The following is a 17,646-nucleotide window of genomic DNA, read 5'->3' as shown; positions in this document are numbered from 1 at the left end:
CACTCCAGTGGTAGGAGTGGCTAAAGGCAAAATGGGCAGGACCAGAAGCAAAAGGGGTGGGGCCAAAATTCCCCAAATAACAAAAAATACCAGCATATTTTATCTTAAGGCTCTTACTGCCATCAAGAAAAGCATTTCAACCATTTGTTGTGCAAAAATGGTGCAAAAGCTGGGAAAGCACCAAATTATCATCAGTCAGAGGAAGAGGGTGTGGTCACCCAGGGAACTCTGGAAGGCCAGATTGCTACCCCAGGTGGGCTGGATTTAGCTTTTAGGGCAGTGATTCAACACTCCTGTTCTAGTGTGACCAAGAAACAGAATCCAGGATGGAGCCTATGCAGTTAGAAGCAGCCTGGATTCCCAGTGGTTGAGGTTAGTGTTATTCAGGTAAGGGAGCAGGGTTAGTTCACACTGCGAAGGTGCCACCATACATGTCATTACTTTTTCCCATATATTTTTGCTCAGGGGTGCCTGCAATATATATGTAGTCCTTCTGCACATGCCCCACCTGTCAGAATGGCAGGCACTGGAGGGTTAATAGGACCGAGCCAAAATGGCCTCCACAACTTTGCCACCCTACTGCAAACAGGGCTCCCTCTCAGCTGCACACTTTTCAGGGAAGCCCTGTGAACAAGGGCAATGTGTTTCCCCCTTTTACCACAGTGGTGAACATGCTCGCTCTGATTTGACTTAATAATGATGCATAGCCAATGAGATTTGGCTATGCAATGATGTCTGAACCCAAATCAGAGTGAGGGCAAGTGAAGTTGTCCACAGTTTGGCATCTTGTGGGTAAACAACAGAGACAAAAATGTCTCTGCTACTACCATGGGGCACCAGGACCACAACCACAAATGGGTGATAAAAGGTGGCAATAAAGGCAAGCAAGGAAGAGGTAACATTAAACCTGCTTCATGGTGGACTTGACTGAGGGCATCCCTGCACATGGATTTCAGGCCCACTTGCTCTCCACACTCTTGCACAGCTTTCTCTGCTTGCCATCGGCATGGCACATAGGCCAAGTCTGCTCCATCATGAGTCAGACTCAATTGAGGTGGTGCATTTATTGCACAATTTGGGGGGGGGAATGCATCCCAAATGTGCCACTTCACACAGGTTGCTGCAGCTTCAGTAGGGGAGAAGAAGGTCCCCCATGACCTTACCAGGGATGTGCACTAGAGCATAATGAAACAACTGCAGCTGCCTTCTATTGCGCATACTGCCATCCTGTGCTTGCCATGAGTGGCAGCAGCTGTCCAAAGCCTCCCATCTCCTGCTACATGTGATCCATTGACAAGATATAGCAAGGCTTGAAATTGGGACCAGTTGCGTGCAAATCCTGTGCTCTGTCACTGAGCTATGGATCCTCCTTTAATGATTTCTAAATGGCAGGCCTTTGCTCTGACTGTCCTAGGGGAGAGTGGAATCTGGGCCTCATGGATGCAAACCGACTTGAAAGGTAAACCACTCAACCACACCTTAGCGGAGCAAAGAGGAAGGTGTTTTTTAAAATTTATTTTAAAGATGATGCCATCTTTTTCAAAGGGTACCATCCTAGGACAAGCGCTCTAGAAAATCTGCTCAAACAATGCTCATGCCCAGTGTTATCCTGAAAGTGCCATTCCTTAGGGCAAGAACCCATCCTTTATTTGCATTATCCTGTAAAGTATCATGCATGTTGTTGTTGTTGATGATGATGATTTCTTCTATACCTACCAGGGGGGTATATGTAGATTATGTACTGCGGCACATCATGGGGGAAGGATCACTATTACTACTACTACTACTACTACTACTACCACCACCACCACCACCACCACCACCACCACCACATTACATTTATATCCCACTGTCAAGGGCTCCTTGGTGGCCTCTCTCAGTCTAATCCAGTAGCCAAGTCCAGACACAGACAAATGGATTCTTTTCAAAGCTTTATTCCTCTTTTACAACTTAACAACTCTACCGTTAGCAACTAGATATGAGCAGCAGAGTACCTATGCCCTACGTTGGAACAGTTGGTCCCCATTTGAAAGGGAATTACTGGCAGACCCCTCAACTTAAGGACTAGGGAGAGTCCCTCCCCTTTTCCCTTGGATCCTCTGGGCGCAGCTGTTGTTTGCGCACCAACCGGGCACTACGCCTCCTTTCTGCGCCCTCCATTTGGCACCGCTCTCTGCGTCGGCGTCGTGCGTCCATCAAGTCTGCTTCCCGCGCTCTGTCACTCCCTGGACTGCTATCTAAGCTAGGGATGCTGGTGGGAGGAATCTCCGTCAGTTGTTGGCCCTGGGAAAGAGGAGCGCGCTCCTCTCCCAGGAGCGACTGCTCTTCCTCAGAATCAGAACTATTCTGGGATTCTATGGGCTCAGTGTCCACCCTGACACCCACCTTTCTTCCATTGTGGAACTCAAAGTGGCTACATGTGGTTCCGAGGTGGTCTTCCCTCCAAGCCCTGACCAGACCCAGACCTGCTTAGCTTCAGCACAGTGGCTGCCTCGTGTGCCTTTAGACTATGCCCTGGGACTATTGACACAAAATGGCTGTACTCTGTTGCTCCTTCCCATACTTCTGATGACACTGAGCTGCCAACACAGCACATTCCTATCCAGATTAAGGCCTAGTTCTCATATGAAGCCAATGAAGTGTCTTGATGGTACCACTTCAGCGTAGGGGAAGAGATACTTACAGTGAAGGCTGGTGGCTCTGATTTTGGTGGGGCTGTGAATCCATTCTGAGTTTCAAATAGGTTCAGTGCCATCAAAGGTACTGAACCTATTTTGGGGATAGGGTTCTGCACCTTGGATAGCTCCTTTAGAGTTCTGGCTGGTTCTGACTAAAACCCAGAATGGATTCACAGCCCCACCAAAATCAGAGCCACCAGCATCCACAGGTCCCAATAAACTCCCACAAGTAGCCAGCAATTTCAAATGCACAGCTCTCTCTCATTCTCTCTCTCCCTCTCTCTGTGAGAGTGGGGTGGGCATGTCCTGTTTATGAATGATCCTCCTTGGACAAAGAATGTCTGTGAGGGAAAGCTAGCAGATTCACAGCCCAACTAGTATCAGAGCCACCACCCTTCACTGTGTACTCATATGAAAGGTAGTTTTAGCATTGCATTTTTAACTTGACATGTTTTCCAACTGATGGTATATTTATATTTTATGGACTGCTTACACTGATTTTGGATAATGGGCAGTATCCAGTTGTGGCAATCCATCAGCTTTAAACACGTTGTGCCAGCAGGAACATCCAGTAAGCACAATGAGAATTAGCGCTTGCTGGCACAGCCCAGGAGACTAGTTGAAACTACCGCTTCTGGAATAGGACGAGTCAGCGGAGGTCACTTCTGGGAGGTCCGCTGACTTGCCCCGTTCCAGAAGCGGTACTTTTGGCTAGTTTCCCATTCCACTAACAGACACTCCTGCTGGCACAGTGGTAGCACTGGATGCTGCCTTCCATTCTTATATTTGTTTGATTTTGTTATATTAATTAAGGTGGCAGAGGGTGGGGGGGTGTATTTTTCTTTTGCGTAAGTCACTTCACGACTTCCGTGGCAGTGGGACACACAGATCAAATGAGTCACTGCACATAGAAAACTAGAATTCAGGATGCCAGCCTAGCCTTCTCCCCAACATGCTAATTTTCTATGTATAAGAAAGTGTATGTATGTGTGCATGCACACACACACTCAGCATTACATTACAGAGGAGCATCCAGTCATATCACCCCCCCCCCGCCCCCGCAGCCTGCAGTAATCCAGTCCAGTCACAAATCAGCCCCCTGATTTGTGAGAATCAAGGTTGCTGAAAATAAACCATGTTTTAGGTGCCTGATTATTGTTTGTGGCAATGTAAGGAACTCTCAGGTCCTAATGTGTATGCATATTATACATATATACGCACATGTTTTGAAGTTCTGATTCAGTTAACACTCAGCTGTGTGTAACATTTAATTTTAGCAGGGAGATGGGAGGGGACTCTGGCACTTTCTGGATTCTGATACATAGGTTAATTGTGACCTGCGGTGCTTTGCTTCATCATCTGCACTTCACATTCAAGTAAAGGTTAAAAAGAAATTTGTTTCCTCCGAGGCTTTCTTCAGGGAGGTGTAGTAAAGCATGCTGATGGAGCAGATGAATGTAGGGAGGAAAGTTGGGACTTACATGCTGCTTTCCCACGATGTTATCAAACGGAAGCTCAGGGCTCCACGATCCTTCTGTGAACGTTGCCCCACTGTGCCTTCTGTCAGCAGAGGTGATGGCCTCTTTGACGATGTCTTCAGGCAGAGTCAACAGACTTTCCTCGGGCTGTTTGATCAAGTATGTCTCGATGTTATGCTTCCTCAGGAATTCATTGCGTTCCTTGCCGTGCCCTTCCTCAACATTATAATCCCCATTTAGGCAATCTAGGGTAGCTTTGGATATATGGATTCTCCTGAAGAGGAATAAAGAAGTGACAGAATTCACAGCGATGATGCTTGAGTATAACATCCTGAATAATACAAGGGGGGGGGGTAGGAACAAAATGTTGCAATATGCCCTCACCACCTAACAGGAGTGCTCCTGTTCAGGGTCTCAGCCAGTCAGCAGCTGGGTTCAGACAACATGCTAGCCCATCGTAGGTCATGTTCAGGAGCAAACCACAGTGGGTTAGTATGTTGTACGTATGTGTGTGCATGTGGGGGGTTGTTTTGCCAACCATGACTGGTAAGTTACCCACCCTCATTACCCACCCTCTGCAGAGCGGGTACAGGGCTCCTGGGTGGCTTATCGTGTTGTCTGTCAGGATCCTCATGGATAAATCCAGCCGCTCCATTGATAAATCTGGGCGACCATAGAGACAGCCTCCTAGAACACCTGGAAGGTCCGGCAATGCTCTAGCTGGCATGACCAAACTCTACGATCACTGTCGCATAGCAATGGTTGGAGCAGCTGGTGCAACCCGATTCCTGCCGTGGCGGCTGCTGGGATATGCTGCCCCATTGGTGGGAGGGACCATGCTGTGGGGATGGGTAAGTAAACCACAGCATGCCACGTGGTGCTGTGATTGTGTGGTGGGCATGCACATTGTGGCTCTCCTACCCCTCCCTGCAGTGTAGTTCCCCTACCCACCCTCCTCCCATGATCATGTGAATGCACCCAACCTTGCCCTCCTCCTGGAAACTTCATTCTGCCCCTTGACCCCTGTTGTTGTTTTTCTAACTGGCACTCAACTCTCTGTGGCTACTGAGCATGCTCAATCATCAGAGGCCATTTTTTCGGTGCCCCATTATTATTATTTTTAAAGTTTTTTGTATTACTGCAAAGCCACAGGGTTACCGCAAGCATGCCGATAACTTACTTTTGCTTTTTATTGGCCCCGGTTTGGCCTTATAACCACTGGCACTCACCACCTGAGTTCCTTATTAGCGGGAGTGATTTCCCCAAAAGGGATCATAAAGCTTAGTTTTCAGTCCTGCTGTATTTCAGTCCAGGAGCCTGACTGCTTAATAATGAATCCTGAAAAATTGATTCACAAGGAAATTGGGGCCATGTGACACAGTGCAATGGGGTGGGGGAGAGACTATGGTTTTTAAGGGCGTACCTACAACTGTAATATTTGAACAAGTAATCATGTTCAGAAACATATGCATCGTATCTGGTACACCCAATAGAGAGAGAAAAGTTTTGCTACAGATCTGTCAAGTGTATAGCTGTTGCTGCCATGTAAGATGTGCAACAGCCATGACTGTCTGCCTGTGAAGTCCTACTTCATTCGGGTTTTCCTTTTTTGCTTAAGCTGTAGGGGCAACTTGTCTTCTAGCCTATGATCAGCAATATCTTTTAGGACTAAATGTCAGTACTAATTTAAATGCTTCTGAATACTAAGTTAAATGCTTAATATGGGGTTCCACAGGGCTCTAATTTATCCCCCATGCTGTTTAACATCTACATGAAACCGCTGGGGGAGGTTATTCGGAGGTGTGGGCTGAGGTGCCATCAATATGCAGATGACACCCAGCTCTACCTCTCTTTCTCATCAAAACCAGGTGAGGCAGTGGCTGTTCTGAATCAGTGCCTGGGCACGGTAATGGTCTGGATGAGGGCCAATAAACTGAAACTCAATCCAGACAAGATGGAGGTACTGTTAGTGGGTGGTTCGTCTGCCCGGCTAGGTGATATTCAACCTGTTCTGGAGGGGGTTGCACTCCCCCTAAAGGATCAGGTTCATAGTTTGGGGGTGCTCTTGGATCCAGAACTGTCACTTGAGGCACAGGTGAACTCAGTGGTACGGAGCACTTTTTATCAGCTTAGGCTGGTATACCAACTACGCCCTTGTCTGGACAGAGATAGCCTAGCTACAGTTATCCATGCTCTGATAACTTCTCGTCTGGATTACTGCAATGCGTTATATGTGGGGCTGCCTTTGAAAACAGTCCAGAAACTTCAGCTGGTCCAAAATAGGGCAGCAAGATTGTTAACAGGCACTGGCCTGTGAGCTCATATTATGCCAGTACTTTTCCAGCTGCACTGGCTGCCAGTCCATTTCTGGGCCCGATTCAAAGTGCCGGTGTTAACATTCAAAGCCCTTAATGGCTTGGGGCCAGGTTACCTGAAGGATCGCCTCCTCCCATATGTGCCTGCCCAGACCTTAAGATCATCGTCAGTGGCCCTTCTCCGTGAGCCTCTGCCAAAGGAAGTGAGGCGGGTGGCTACTAGGAGGAGGGCTTTTTCTGCTGTGGCACCCCGGCTCTGGAATGAGCTCCCTAGTGAGGTTCGCCTGGCACCTACATTGTATTCCTTTTGGCACCAGGTGAAGACCTTTTTTATTTTCCCAGGCATTTTAGCATTTTAGCATTCTAAATTTTTAGCTTTGCTGTTTTAAATCTGTATTTTAAACTCCTGCACTGGTGCTAGGTTTTATTGTGGTTGTATTGTTATATTGTGATTTTAATGTTCTATATATTTTAAATTGTTTTATTGTGTGTTGTTTGGTTTTAATTTTTGTGAACCACCCAGAGAGCTTCGGCTATTGGGCGGTATAGAAATGAAATGAATGAATGAATGAATGAATAAATAAATAAATGCTTCTAAAAGGAATCCACGTTGGAAGATAATCTCGCTGATAAAGTCAGCCACCTGTTTACATGCTAATCACTGTTGAGCACATGAGATGTGTCTGTGAGTTCTTTTTTCTGATTCAGTTATAATAAAGATAATCAGTTGCAGCTTCACCAAGCAAATGCCATTTCTTTGAATAGTTTTGTGCAGGGATCTTGACCAAGATTGAGACTATGGCATAGGGAAGAGGGGTCACCTTCTCCCCACCATGCATGAAAATTAAAATACCCTCCGCCCAAAGCTGCTCTTTGCCCTGTTGTCAAAAAATAAAATAAAATACGGGCACATCTTAGAGACACTTGTGGCATGGTCTGGCTTCGTGGGTTGTTTCAATCCCCATAATATATTTTGCCTGAAGTTTTCTGTTGGACATTTCAAATCCTACATGATGTCTTCACATCATTTGGCAGATGTGGGAGTTGTTTGTGAAGTCACTACCTTGTGATTATTTTGACACGGTGACCAGTTATTTACAAATGTTTTGACATCTTACATGTATGTGGCATGACTGCCATTCTGACCCAATCCATCTTTCGTACATTTTGCGGGGCACCAGGAACCAACATAGATACACCATCCACATGTGTATATATGTTGGGATCTTGACATGCAGATAAATGCCAGCTGCTCTACATATTCACCTGAAGGGATAGAGAATGTGCTGCACATAATTGCAGCCTGAACAGAGGATATTCATACCATTCTTCTGTACACACTCTTTGCTGTTTCCAGTGAACAGGCACAATGACTGGCATTCAGCAACAATGTCTGTGATCTATGAGAGTGTTCTAAGTCATGAGGGCCAGGTGGATTTCAAATTGGTAATTCAAACAAGAGTATTACTCAAACTTATGTGGTACAATGACTAAACAGATGACATATCATATGTGACAAACGGGAAGAGAGCTTGGAGCATGCACACAGCAGCAAGATGCCAGCACCCTTCTTTCCTTCTGCCTGCCCTATTTAGCGAGGCTGCCAAAACTTGTAATTAGTCAATCCCTACTATGAATCTAGTATGAATTATAATGAGCCCTAACTCTGATGCACAAACTTGTAATAGGTTTGTAATTAGAACTGAGGTGTATTACATGTGATGCTGTTGTTGCTGCTTCTGCTGCTTGTTCCCTCAAAGCCCCTGCCTGTGGCTCCATGCCAATCCATTTGTAAACCAAACCAGTGGTTTAGTGGTAAATTTTGAAGTGCAGGCTCTCATCATGACAGTCCTCATAGCCACACCTCCAAAGGGAGTCCAAAATTCAGGCAGCTGTGCTGATCCATATCAACAAATCACTTCTAGCAGTTTTCAACTCCACCAGAAGCAGGTCTTTAGTAAAGCTAATGGGTCTTCATTGCCCATTCAAGACCAAACCACCACAAAATACTTTGCATTACAACAGGGATGGCTCAGAATTAGGGATGGTGCGGGTGCCTGATTCAGTCTGGGAACCTGGTGGAACCACCCCTGCCTGCACCCCCGAGCCCCACTCGCTGAGCCCCTGCTCGCCCCTTGCCCCAGTGGCCTCGTCAAGCTTTGTGGTCACCATCTTTTGAGAAATAAAATGGCAATCGCAAAAATGTGCATATTTGCGCACAGGCAAAAATGCGCATTTTGCAAAGGCACAATGCGCATTTTGCAAAATGTGCACTTTGTGCATACAAAGACATGCAAATTTTTGTGATTGCCATTTAATTAATTAATTTATTTTGATGGTGACCGCGGAGCTCAACGAGGCCACTTGCTCAGCAAGCAAGTGCAGGCTGCTTGCTGAGCATGGAAGGAGCTCAGCGAGCAGGGGCAGGGGCTGGGCGGGCATCCAGAGAACCCGAACAGGGCTGAGTTCGGACATCCCTACTCAGAATAACATATGGTTGCTGGGAAAATCCATCCCCAGCTCCCTGAGCTACTGTGAGGGTTGCAGCTAAGCTGAAATGGAACAGGGAATCCTGAGACATAGCAGATGATGTCAACATCCCTGCTAATGTAAAGGTCCTGGCACTTCAACACTTTCAAGCCTGGCTCCACTACTACACTAACAAACACATCTGGCAATGGCCAATGAGAAAACAATGCATTGTGACACGTGACCACATGCCATGCAGGGCTGGTAAAAGTATGTTAAACATGCCACATACCCAAGGTGATATGTATGTATTAACATTCAACCATGATTCAAAAGACTAGAATAGAGCTTTTGCCCAGATTTATACACCTGAGCACAGAAATCGGCTGCCCACTTCTGAATTGCAGTGGGATCTATTTGCCCATCACTATTCCTATTTCCTCCCACAGAAGCAAGAGTGGACAGATCTCCCATTCTCTGTGGACCCAACAGGACCCAGCTCTGAACTCTGATTCTTCTGGAAATCTGGCAGGATGGGAATTTCTCCCCTGCAGAATACGGAGAAAATATATGGGAAGAGGAGATGAATAGTGATCCTTCTGGTTCACTCAGCAGGATGAAACTCTCTTTCCTCCAGTTCTTATTTTTAGGGGTGGTGGTAACAGAGTTGTTTGTATTCTACTTTCATCCAGAATTCTCTGCACCTAGCTTAATTTGCCATTGTAGTTCAAAAGAAGTGAAAGCTGAGCTGATTTAAATTAATCGAAGTTTAGCTCTGACTTTGTAGACCTTGCTTAAGTCTGCATGTTAATGAAAATCAAAGCACAACTTTAAGTGGCTCCATTCATTTGATTAAATAAAGGCATGAAAGAAGGCCATTGCCTTCCATCAAAATGCAAATGTAATTCCCAGTCCATGAACCAGGTGAGCTGCGGAGCTTGGGTATACCTGGGTTTAGTCCCATGAATGAGAGGAGGACAAAGATCAGTTTAAATCAGCCTTCCCCTATCTGGTACCTTCCAGATGTATTGGACTACAGCTCCCACCAATGATTGGAAGTTGTAGTCCAACACATCTGGAGGACATCAAGTTGGGGATGGCTGGTGAAATCCATGTGAACTGATTACTTGTAGACAAGCTACAAGGGCCAAACCACGGTTATAAGGGCCAAACCAGGCAGGGTGAGGCCCTTAGGGTGGCAGGAAAAGGGGAAGTTGAGGCAACAGTGGTTACTGTAGACACTTGAGTTGCAGGTGGGGATCAGGACCCTGCCTGATGTGCATCTGCTCATGAGGAAACAAATAGAGGAACTCGCTTTTATGAGCTCTCCTTTTTAATTCCTCGTGACATAAGGATGCACAAATTCTATTATATCTGTTCCATCTGTGTTTCATGGATTGTCAGGTGTCTTCTACTCCATCATCTGCTCTTTGACCAAATCTTTTTTTTACCAGAATTTCATTCTACTTGCACAAATTCTCATTAGTGCAAGTGCACATTAGCGCAAATATGCATTAGTGCACCCCCCCAAATGAAGCATCAGCCACATGACTGCAGAATCTGAATGAATTAGAAACAAAATAAAAAACAAAAAACAAAAAAAAAAACAGTCCACTGAAGAATCCTCAGGCTGGATTAATAGAAGAAATCCAATCTCTTCTCCAACTTCCCTATTATGACATTCCTAGTTATATTGTCCTGCTTAGCCTCCAGTGGTTCTCTAAAATGGGCTATGGCAGCCTTCCCCTACCTGGCACCCCCAGGGTGATGGCCAGGGATGATGGGAGTTGTAGTCCAAAACATCTGGAGGGCACTAGATTGGGGAAGGCTGGCTTATGGTATCATGTATCTGGGAAAGGCTCATCATTTTTCAAATAAAGGTGGGACCAGAAGTTAGGACCTCAGGGGAGTAGATTACCTGGCCTTAGAGATCCTTGACTGTCTCCCTTCTTGGAAGTGTAGGAAAGAGCCCAATCAAAATGGGCTGCCATGAGGCTGATAGATGGACTGGGGGGCAGGGCAGCGCAGGGCTTGATGAACTGGTTTCCCTCCCCCTCACAATCTCTACGTATTGCTGTTGAGAAATGTCAACTGCCTGAACACACTAAAGGAACCTGTGCCTCTCAAAATGTGTTGAAAATTACAGGCTATGGCAGATAGATAAAAGATCTGCAACTGGCAGTAAGTGTAGCTTGGCAGCTGGCTGGAGAGACACTGTATATATCCCACATGGAGCATGCAATGCAAAGGTTACCAAAGACACACATTAGCAACACAATGTATCAGACTGGTGTGAACATTGCCTGTAGGGTATGCCATGTCATTAGGTTAGCACATGATCAAGTGTAGTCCAGCAAGCTTATAGGCCATTGCCTGAATACTTGGCTCACCCAGCACTCTCAAACATATTGATCTAGAATGGGTGTATTGAAGCCTCAGTCAGCTTTTGTAATTTGTAATATAACTGTAGTGTTTGGAAGATGCATAAGGCAATGGTTGTGGAGATGTGTCCCCCCCTTTGTGCTTAATACTAATACAAAATCAAACCCCATCACCACCACCACCACCACCACCTAACTTTGAAGATTTGGCTGTCATGTCAAGCTTTTCCAAACTTAAGCCATACATCTTTTGCAGTGGTAAGCCTCCCTGATTCTCGGTCAGTATTGCTCTACCTACTGGTTTTATAACTTTCTGCATGTCTACTCAGAAATAAGTCCCACTGAGTTCGATGGGAGTTACTTCCAGATAAATGTGTATAGGATTGTAACCACTGACCTGGTTCGCACGACATGCTGTAGCTCACAGTGGGTTATTTAACTCACGATGTGCTGTGGCGCCTCAAGGCACCATTTTGCATATTCAGCCCCCGACCATGGCTTATTGTGTCAGTCACTGATTTCAACATCACAACATTCATGCCACAGGAGGACACAAAGGCAATAAGACTCAAAATGGTAGGATGTGATGCTGTCATTACACAGGCTTAGACTTACCCAGGGATTCCTCCTGACTCAAGTTTGTTTGCAATATCTACATCCCAGGACCAGACATCAAATTGCCACTTCCGAAGGCCCAGCACACCACACAGCACAGATCCAGAGTGTATTCCAATCCGCATGTCAACATCATGCTTTGTTCTTGACCGTACATACCTGTAAAAGAAACTCAGCAAGTTAAAATTTATCTAAGAGCTCTATCTAGGGGTCTTGTTCCATCGAGTCATTTAAGACTGACATGGAATGCCCTCTTAAGATTACCATCGATGCATCAAACAAGGACTGCAGAGGTGCACAGAAGAGGGTTTTCTGATGACTACTCCTCAACCTTCAAATTCCCTTCTCCAGAGGAATCACCAAGCCCCAAATCTAGGGCTTGGTTCATACACCTACTGGGACACAGATGCTCTTTGCAGGCTGCAGGAGCCAGCATGCTCTCTCCTCCACCACAAAGAGAATGCAACATGGGGAGGCCTATACATACATCAACCCAGTTTGTATCATCTCTCTCTCCCCCCACTTTTTAATAACTTTTATAATACATATTGAGTATGGAGGAAGAGAAGAGTGCACCTGTTCCTTAACCAGACAGAAAAGATCCATGGCCCAGGAAATGTATGATTCACGCTTTAGCGTCTTCCATAAATGATGTAATACCTTTGGTTTAACATGTTATTACCTGTCCAAGACTCTGGGATAGAAGAGGCTGAATTATATATAGAGAGAGAAGCAGGGAGGCACAAGATTTCGACTGGGGGCGTTCAAGATGCAAACTCCCCCTGTGCAAAATGGGACCAGACATTTTCATGGGGCCAGAATCTGCCCCAGCCCACATCCAGCCCTCCTTGCTAATCTCCCCAACCCCTGCCTTGGCCCCAAGGTCCAGCCTTAGCAGCACCACTGCCATACCTTGAGAAAGGAGGAGGGGGTAACATGGAATAGGTGAGTCTTGTCTCCACACAACAGAGGTCACGCAAAGCTGCTCCTTGCTGGCCAAAAATGGTGTATGAAAGGTAGGGATGTATGAGAAATTCTCATGGGGGTTGGACTCGATGGTCTTGTAAGCCCCTTTCAACCCTACTGCTATTCTATGATTTCAGTTTGTTTTTTATCAGGATTTTACCCAGTTCACACCTTCCAGACTGAACACAGACTCAGATGCCATCTGCGCTAAAAGTCCACACATTTCTGAGCTTGAAATGTGATTCATGGACCAAAAAACAACGGTGTTTGAGAGCATGCATACATTTAAAAAATGTGTACATTTAAAAATGTGTACATTTCAAAATGTGTACATTGCAAAAAATCTGTACATTTCAAAAATGTGCACAGTAGATGTGTACATTTGGAAAATATGCATGTAAATATGCATGGATTTTCATGCGGAAAGAAAACAACAACAACAACAAAGCTTACAATCTGATACAGACATGAGTCAGAATGAGCTTCGAGATGGTAATTGGAGAACTATGGTGAGCTCAGTTTTTGCTGATTTGCACATTCCTAATGGAATGTCATTTCCTGGAAGGGATGTTGGGGAGCCTTAGGATTTTGAACCCTCAAAAAGCCCCATTGCTTCTCAAGGCAAGCCAGAAGTGGCTCACAAACCTTTACTGTGTGGTTTGAACCCATTATGAACAGCCAGTCACCTATTTGCTAGGGGCAAGTCAATATTCCAACTAGGCAACTGTATAGGGAAACTGGTTTTTTTTTAATTTATTTTTTGAGGCTAGAAATGATGGGCTGTAACCCCATGCATATGTACCTAGAAGTAAGCCCCACTGGACACAATGGGACTTACCTCTGCGTAAACATCCATATGATTGCAATGCATGATATGTCTGGGCAGGTGGGTGAGTAGACATGGGGTTTTTATGGGCAAGTAACTTTTTCAAATGTGTTTTTTGCAAGGCTGAAATAAACACGTTTATAAACAGAAAGAAATCAGTTAATATGATGACGTAGCTGTGGCTCAAATGAAAATAATTACATTTCAATCTACAACAGAATTTAAAAGTTGAAGGGGGGCGTGCAATTGTGGGGCAGAGGTTGCAGTCTTGGACAGAACCAAAACCTGAAAAGTTTACCTACATATGACTGGAAGAAAGGAGCCAATAAAATACACCAGCTGTTTCATTAAAAAAATAAAAATAAAGGGGCATTTGCTAGCCCTAAGAAGAACATTCTTAGTGGAAAAATATAGGCAGCAATAAAAGGTGAATTATCACAGGAACACTTAATTGCATTGCATGGTCCAGTGGCACACACATAACTGCTATTAAACTGGAGCATAAAGAAAAGAGGCTGATAGTGATATCTGAATGGAAGAGGCTACAAGGTTTGTTGAGCCCATTGAACTTTTCCCCATAAAATTAATTATACAGACATTTATTATAGTACCAGTACTTTGTTTAATTAAGAAGTTTTCTCATCTCACCTCCTATTTCAAGCAATTAATGCCTTCTTAAAAAGAATCACTTTTCCGGAATGCTACTTTGATGGAAATTGAATGATTTTTGCCAATGTCAGAGTATAAACTGTGGAGAAAGGAGGGTATGGATGTGATGGCTGAGGGTGGGGGGAATGTGGACTGAGCCCAGAAAGCTGCTTTGTAAGTCACAGCTTAAGAACATAAGAACATAAGAAGAGCCCTGCTGGATCAGATGATGGTCCTATCTAGTTCAGCATTCTTTTCCTTCAGTGGCCAACCAGATGCCTATGGGAAGCCCACAAGCAGGACGTGAGAGTGCAAGAGCCTCTCCAACTCTTCGACAGTATCCAACAGAGCCATTGCACCTTTGCTTGGTTTGTTGCACCTGCGGGACCAACTAGAAGTGCCAGAGGAAACTAGCACTTCCTTAAACAACTCTAGAAATGAGCAGAAATGCTTGTTTGCAGAACCAGACAGGTCTGCAGAACTTCCTTTTGTGAAGGGAACTTCAGGAACTGCTAGCTTCTTGTTGCACTACCGGTGGCTCTCACTAGTGCATGGGCAGCATAGGATACTGCTAATTGTTCCCCAGTGAGTGGTATTGCCTCTGGCACTTTGACCTGGAACATGTGAAATTGTACACAAAAGAGCAGGTGGAAAGTACCTTTCTCTAATCAGGAGGTTGTGACAACCAGAGTCAGGACTGGGCCCAGCGTCTTTGCAGAAGCCATGGGAACAGACTCAGAGTCAGATGAAAATCAGTGCGAAGGGGTGGGGGAGGGACCACAGCCTCAGGGAGACAGAGGCAGGGAAGAATCTGTCCAAGTGCAGACTAAAGAGTTGGATCAAGCCCAACCATAACCTCTCCTTCTTTGGGAACACAGCAACTCATGGGGTGTGTGTGTGACAGATGCAAGGATCAGATGATGAATCAAGAGGGATGAGCAGCTTAAGGAAGTAAGGCATTCTACAAGGTTGACCCATCACAAGAGGTCTCCACCGGCCACCCAATCAAGGAGAAGCCAAGGATGAAACTTTTGAAAAGCAAATAGCCAATGTTTTAAGGAAGCATGATGTAGTAGTAATGGGGGACTTCAATTTCCCCGATATTTGTTGGGAGACAAATTCTGCAAAACATGGCCCCTCCAGGAAATTCCTGACTTGTGTGGCGGATAACTTCCTCCTACAGAAAGTAGAGGAAGGAACTAGAGGATCGGCTATCCTTGACTTGATCCTAACCAACAGAGATGACTTAGTGGATAAAGTAGCAGTTACAGGAACTCTGGGGGAAAGCGACCATGTTGTACTTGAGTTCTTGGTTCTAAGGGAAGCAAAAGCCGAGTGTACTCAAACGCGTACCCTGGATTTTAGGAAAGCTGATTTTAACAAACTCAGAACAATGATCAGTAAGGTCCCATGGCAAGCAATGCTAGCGAGAAAAGGAGTCCAAGATGGGTGGGAACTTTTAAAAAAGGAAATTCTCAAGGCACAATCACAAACAATTCCAACAAGAAGAAAAGGTGGAAGACAACAGAAGAAGCCAATGTGGCTTCACAAAAAGCTTAGGGATGACCTGAAAACAAAAAAGGACACATATAGGAAGTGGAAAGAAGGCCAAGTAACAAAGGAAGAGTACAGGCAGGTAGCACAGAATTGCAGGGATGGCGTCAGGAAGGCTAAAGCGGAGAACGAGGTGAGGTTAGCGAGGGATGCTAAAAACAACAAAAAGGCTTTCTTCAGCTACGTGCATAGTAAAAGGCAGAGGAAAGAAATGGTTGTTCAGCTATTAAATAAGGATGGCAAAATGATAACAGATGACAAAGAAAAGGCAGAGGTGCTCAATTCCTACTTTGGCTCAGTCTTCTCCCAAAAGAGGGTCTATGACCCCCCTGGCAAAGGCGAAGTACAGGCTGAAGGGGCAGGATTGCAGCTTGAGATCGACAGGCATATGGTCAAGGAACACCTCATTACTTTGAATGAGTTCAAATCTCCAGGGCCAGATGAACTGCATCCTAGAGTCATAAAGGAACTGGCAGAAGAGCTCTCAGAACCGCTGTCTATTCTCTTTGAGAAATCATGGAGGACCGGGGAAGTGCCAGATGACTGGAGGAGGGCTAACGTTGTCCCTATCTTCAAAAAGGGTAAAAAGGAGGAACCTGGGAACTACAGACCAGTCAGTCTGACATCAATCCCTGGGAAAATTCTGGAGCAGATCATAAAGCAATCCATCTGGAAGCACCTTGACAACAATGCAGTGATTACTCGAAGCCAACATGGATTTGTCAAAAACAAGTCCTGCCAGACAAATCTGATCTCATTTTTTGATCAAGTCACCTCCCTTGTAGACCGTGGGAATGCTGTAGACATCATATACCTCGACTTCAGCAAAGCTTTCGACAAAGTGCCCCATGATATCCTGATGAGCAAACTAGCTCGAAGTGGGCTAGATGAAACAACGATCCAGTGGATCCACAGTTGGCTACAGAATCGGACTCAAAGAGTGCTTATCAATGGGACCTTCTCAAGCTGGGGAGAGGTAACGAGTGGGGTACCGCAGGGCTCAGTCCTGGGCCCAGTGCTCTTCAACATTTTTATTAATGACTTGGAGGAGGAGGTGCAGGGAATGCTGATCAAATTTGCAGATGACACAAAATTGGGAGGGATAGCTAATACTTTGGAAGACAGAAACAAAATTCAAAGTGATCTGGATAGACTGGAGTGCTGGGCAGAAAACAACAGAATGGCATTTAATAGGGACAAATGCCAAGTTCTGCACCTAGGAAAAAGAAACCAAATGCACAGTTACAAGATGGGGGATACGTGGCTCAACCACACTACGAGCGAGAAGGATCTTGGAATTGTCGTCGATCACAAGCTGAATATGAGCCAACAATGTGATGTGGCTGCAAAAAAGGCCAATGCTATTTTGGGCTGCATTCATAGAAGCATCGCTTCCAAATCCCGGGAAGTACTAGTTCCCCTCTACTCAGCACTGGTTAGGCCTCATCTGGAGTACTGTGTCCAGTTCTGGGCACCACACTTTAAGAAGGATGCAGACAAGCTGGAGAGGGTTCAAAGGAGGGCAACAAAGATGATCAGGGGACTGGAAACAAAGCCCTATGAAGAGAGACTGAAAGAACTGGGCATGTTTAGCCTTGAGAAGAGAAGACTGAGGGGAGATATGATAGCGCTCTTCAAGTACTTGAAAGGTTGTCACAGAGAAGAAGGCCAGGATCTCTTCTTGATCATCCCAGAGTGCAGGACACGGAATAATGG

General features: G+C 45.4%; 1 protein-coding gene across 1 annotated transcript in view; it reads right to left on the bottom strand.

Annotated features, from left to right (window-relative positions):
* ADCY8 (adenylate cyclase 8) overlaps nucleotides 1-17,646 on the bottom strand; it is a 174,934-nt gene that overhangs the window by 72,606 nt on the left and 84,682 nt on the right. Inside the window, exons 6-7 of the mRNA XM_084848791.1 lie at nucleotides 11,937-12,095; nucleotides 4,160-4,430 (exon numbers count right to left, since the gene is read on the bottom strand). Coding sequence (XP_084704917.1) covers nucleotides 4,160-4,430; nucleotides 11,937-12,095 — 430 coding nt within the window. The remainder of the gene's footprint in view (nucleotides 1-4,159; nucleotides 4,431-11,936; nucleotides 12,096-17,646) is intronic.

The sequence above is a fragment of the Heloderma suspectum genome, chromosome 4, assembly GCF_057233095.1.
Source record: "Heloderma suspectum isolate Gila_16-S chromosome 4, 16-S_ref, whole genome shotgun sequence".
NCBI classification, from domain to species: Eukaryota; Metazoa; Chordata; class Lepidosauria; order Squamata; family Helodermatidae; genus Heloderma; species Heloderma suspectum.
This window is presented reverse-complemented; position numbering and strand designations above follow the sequence as displayed.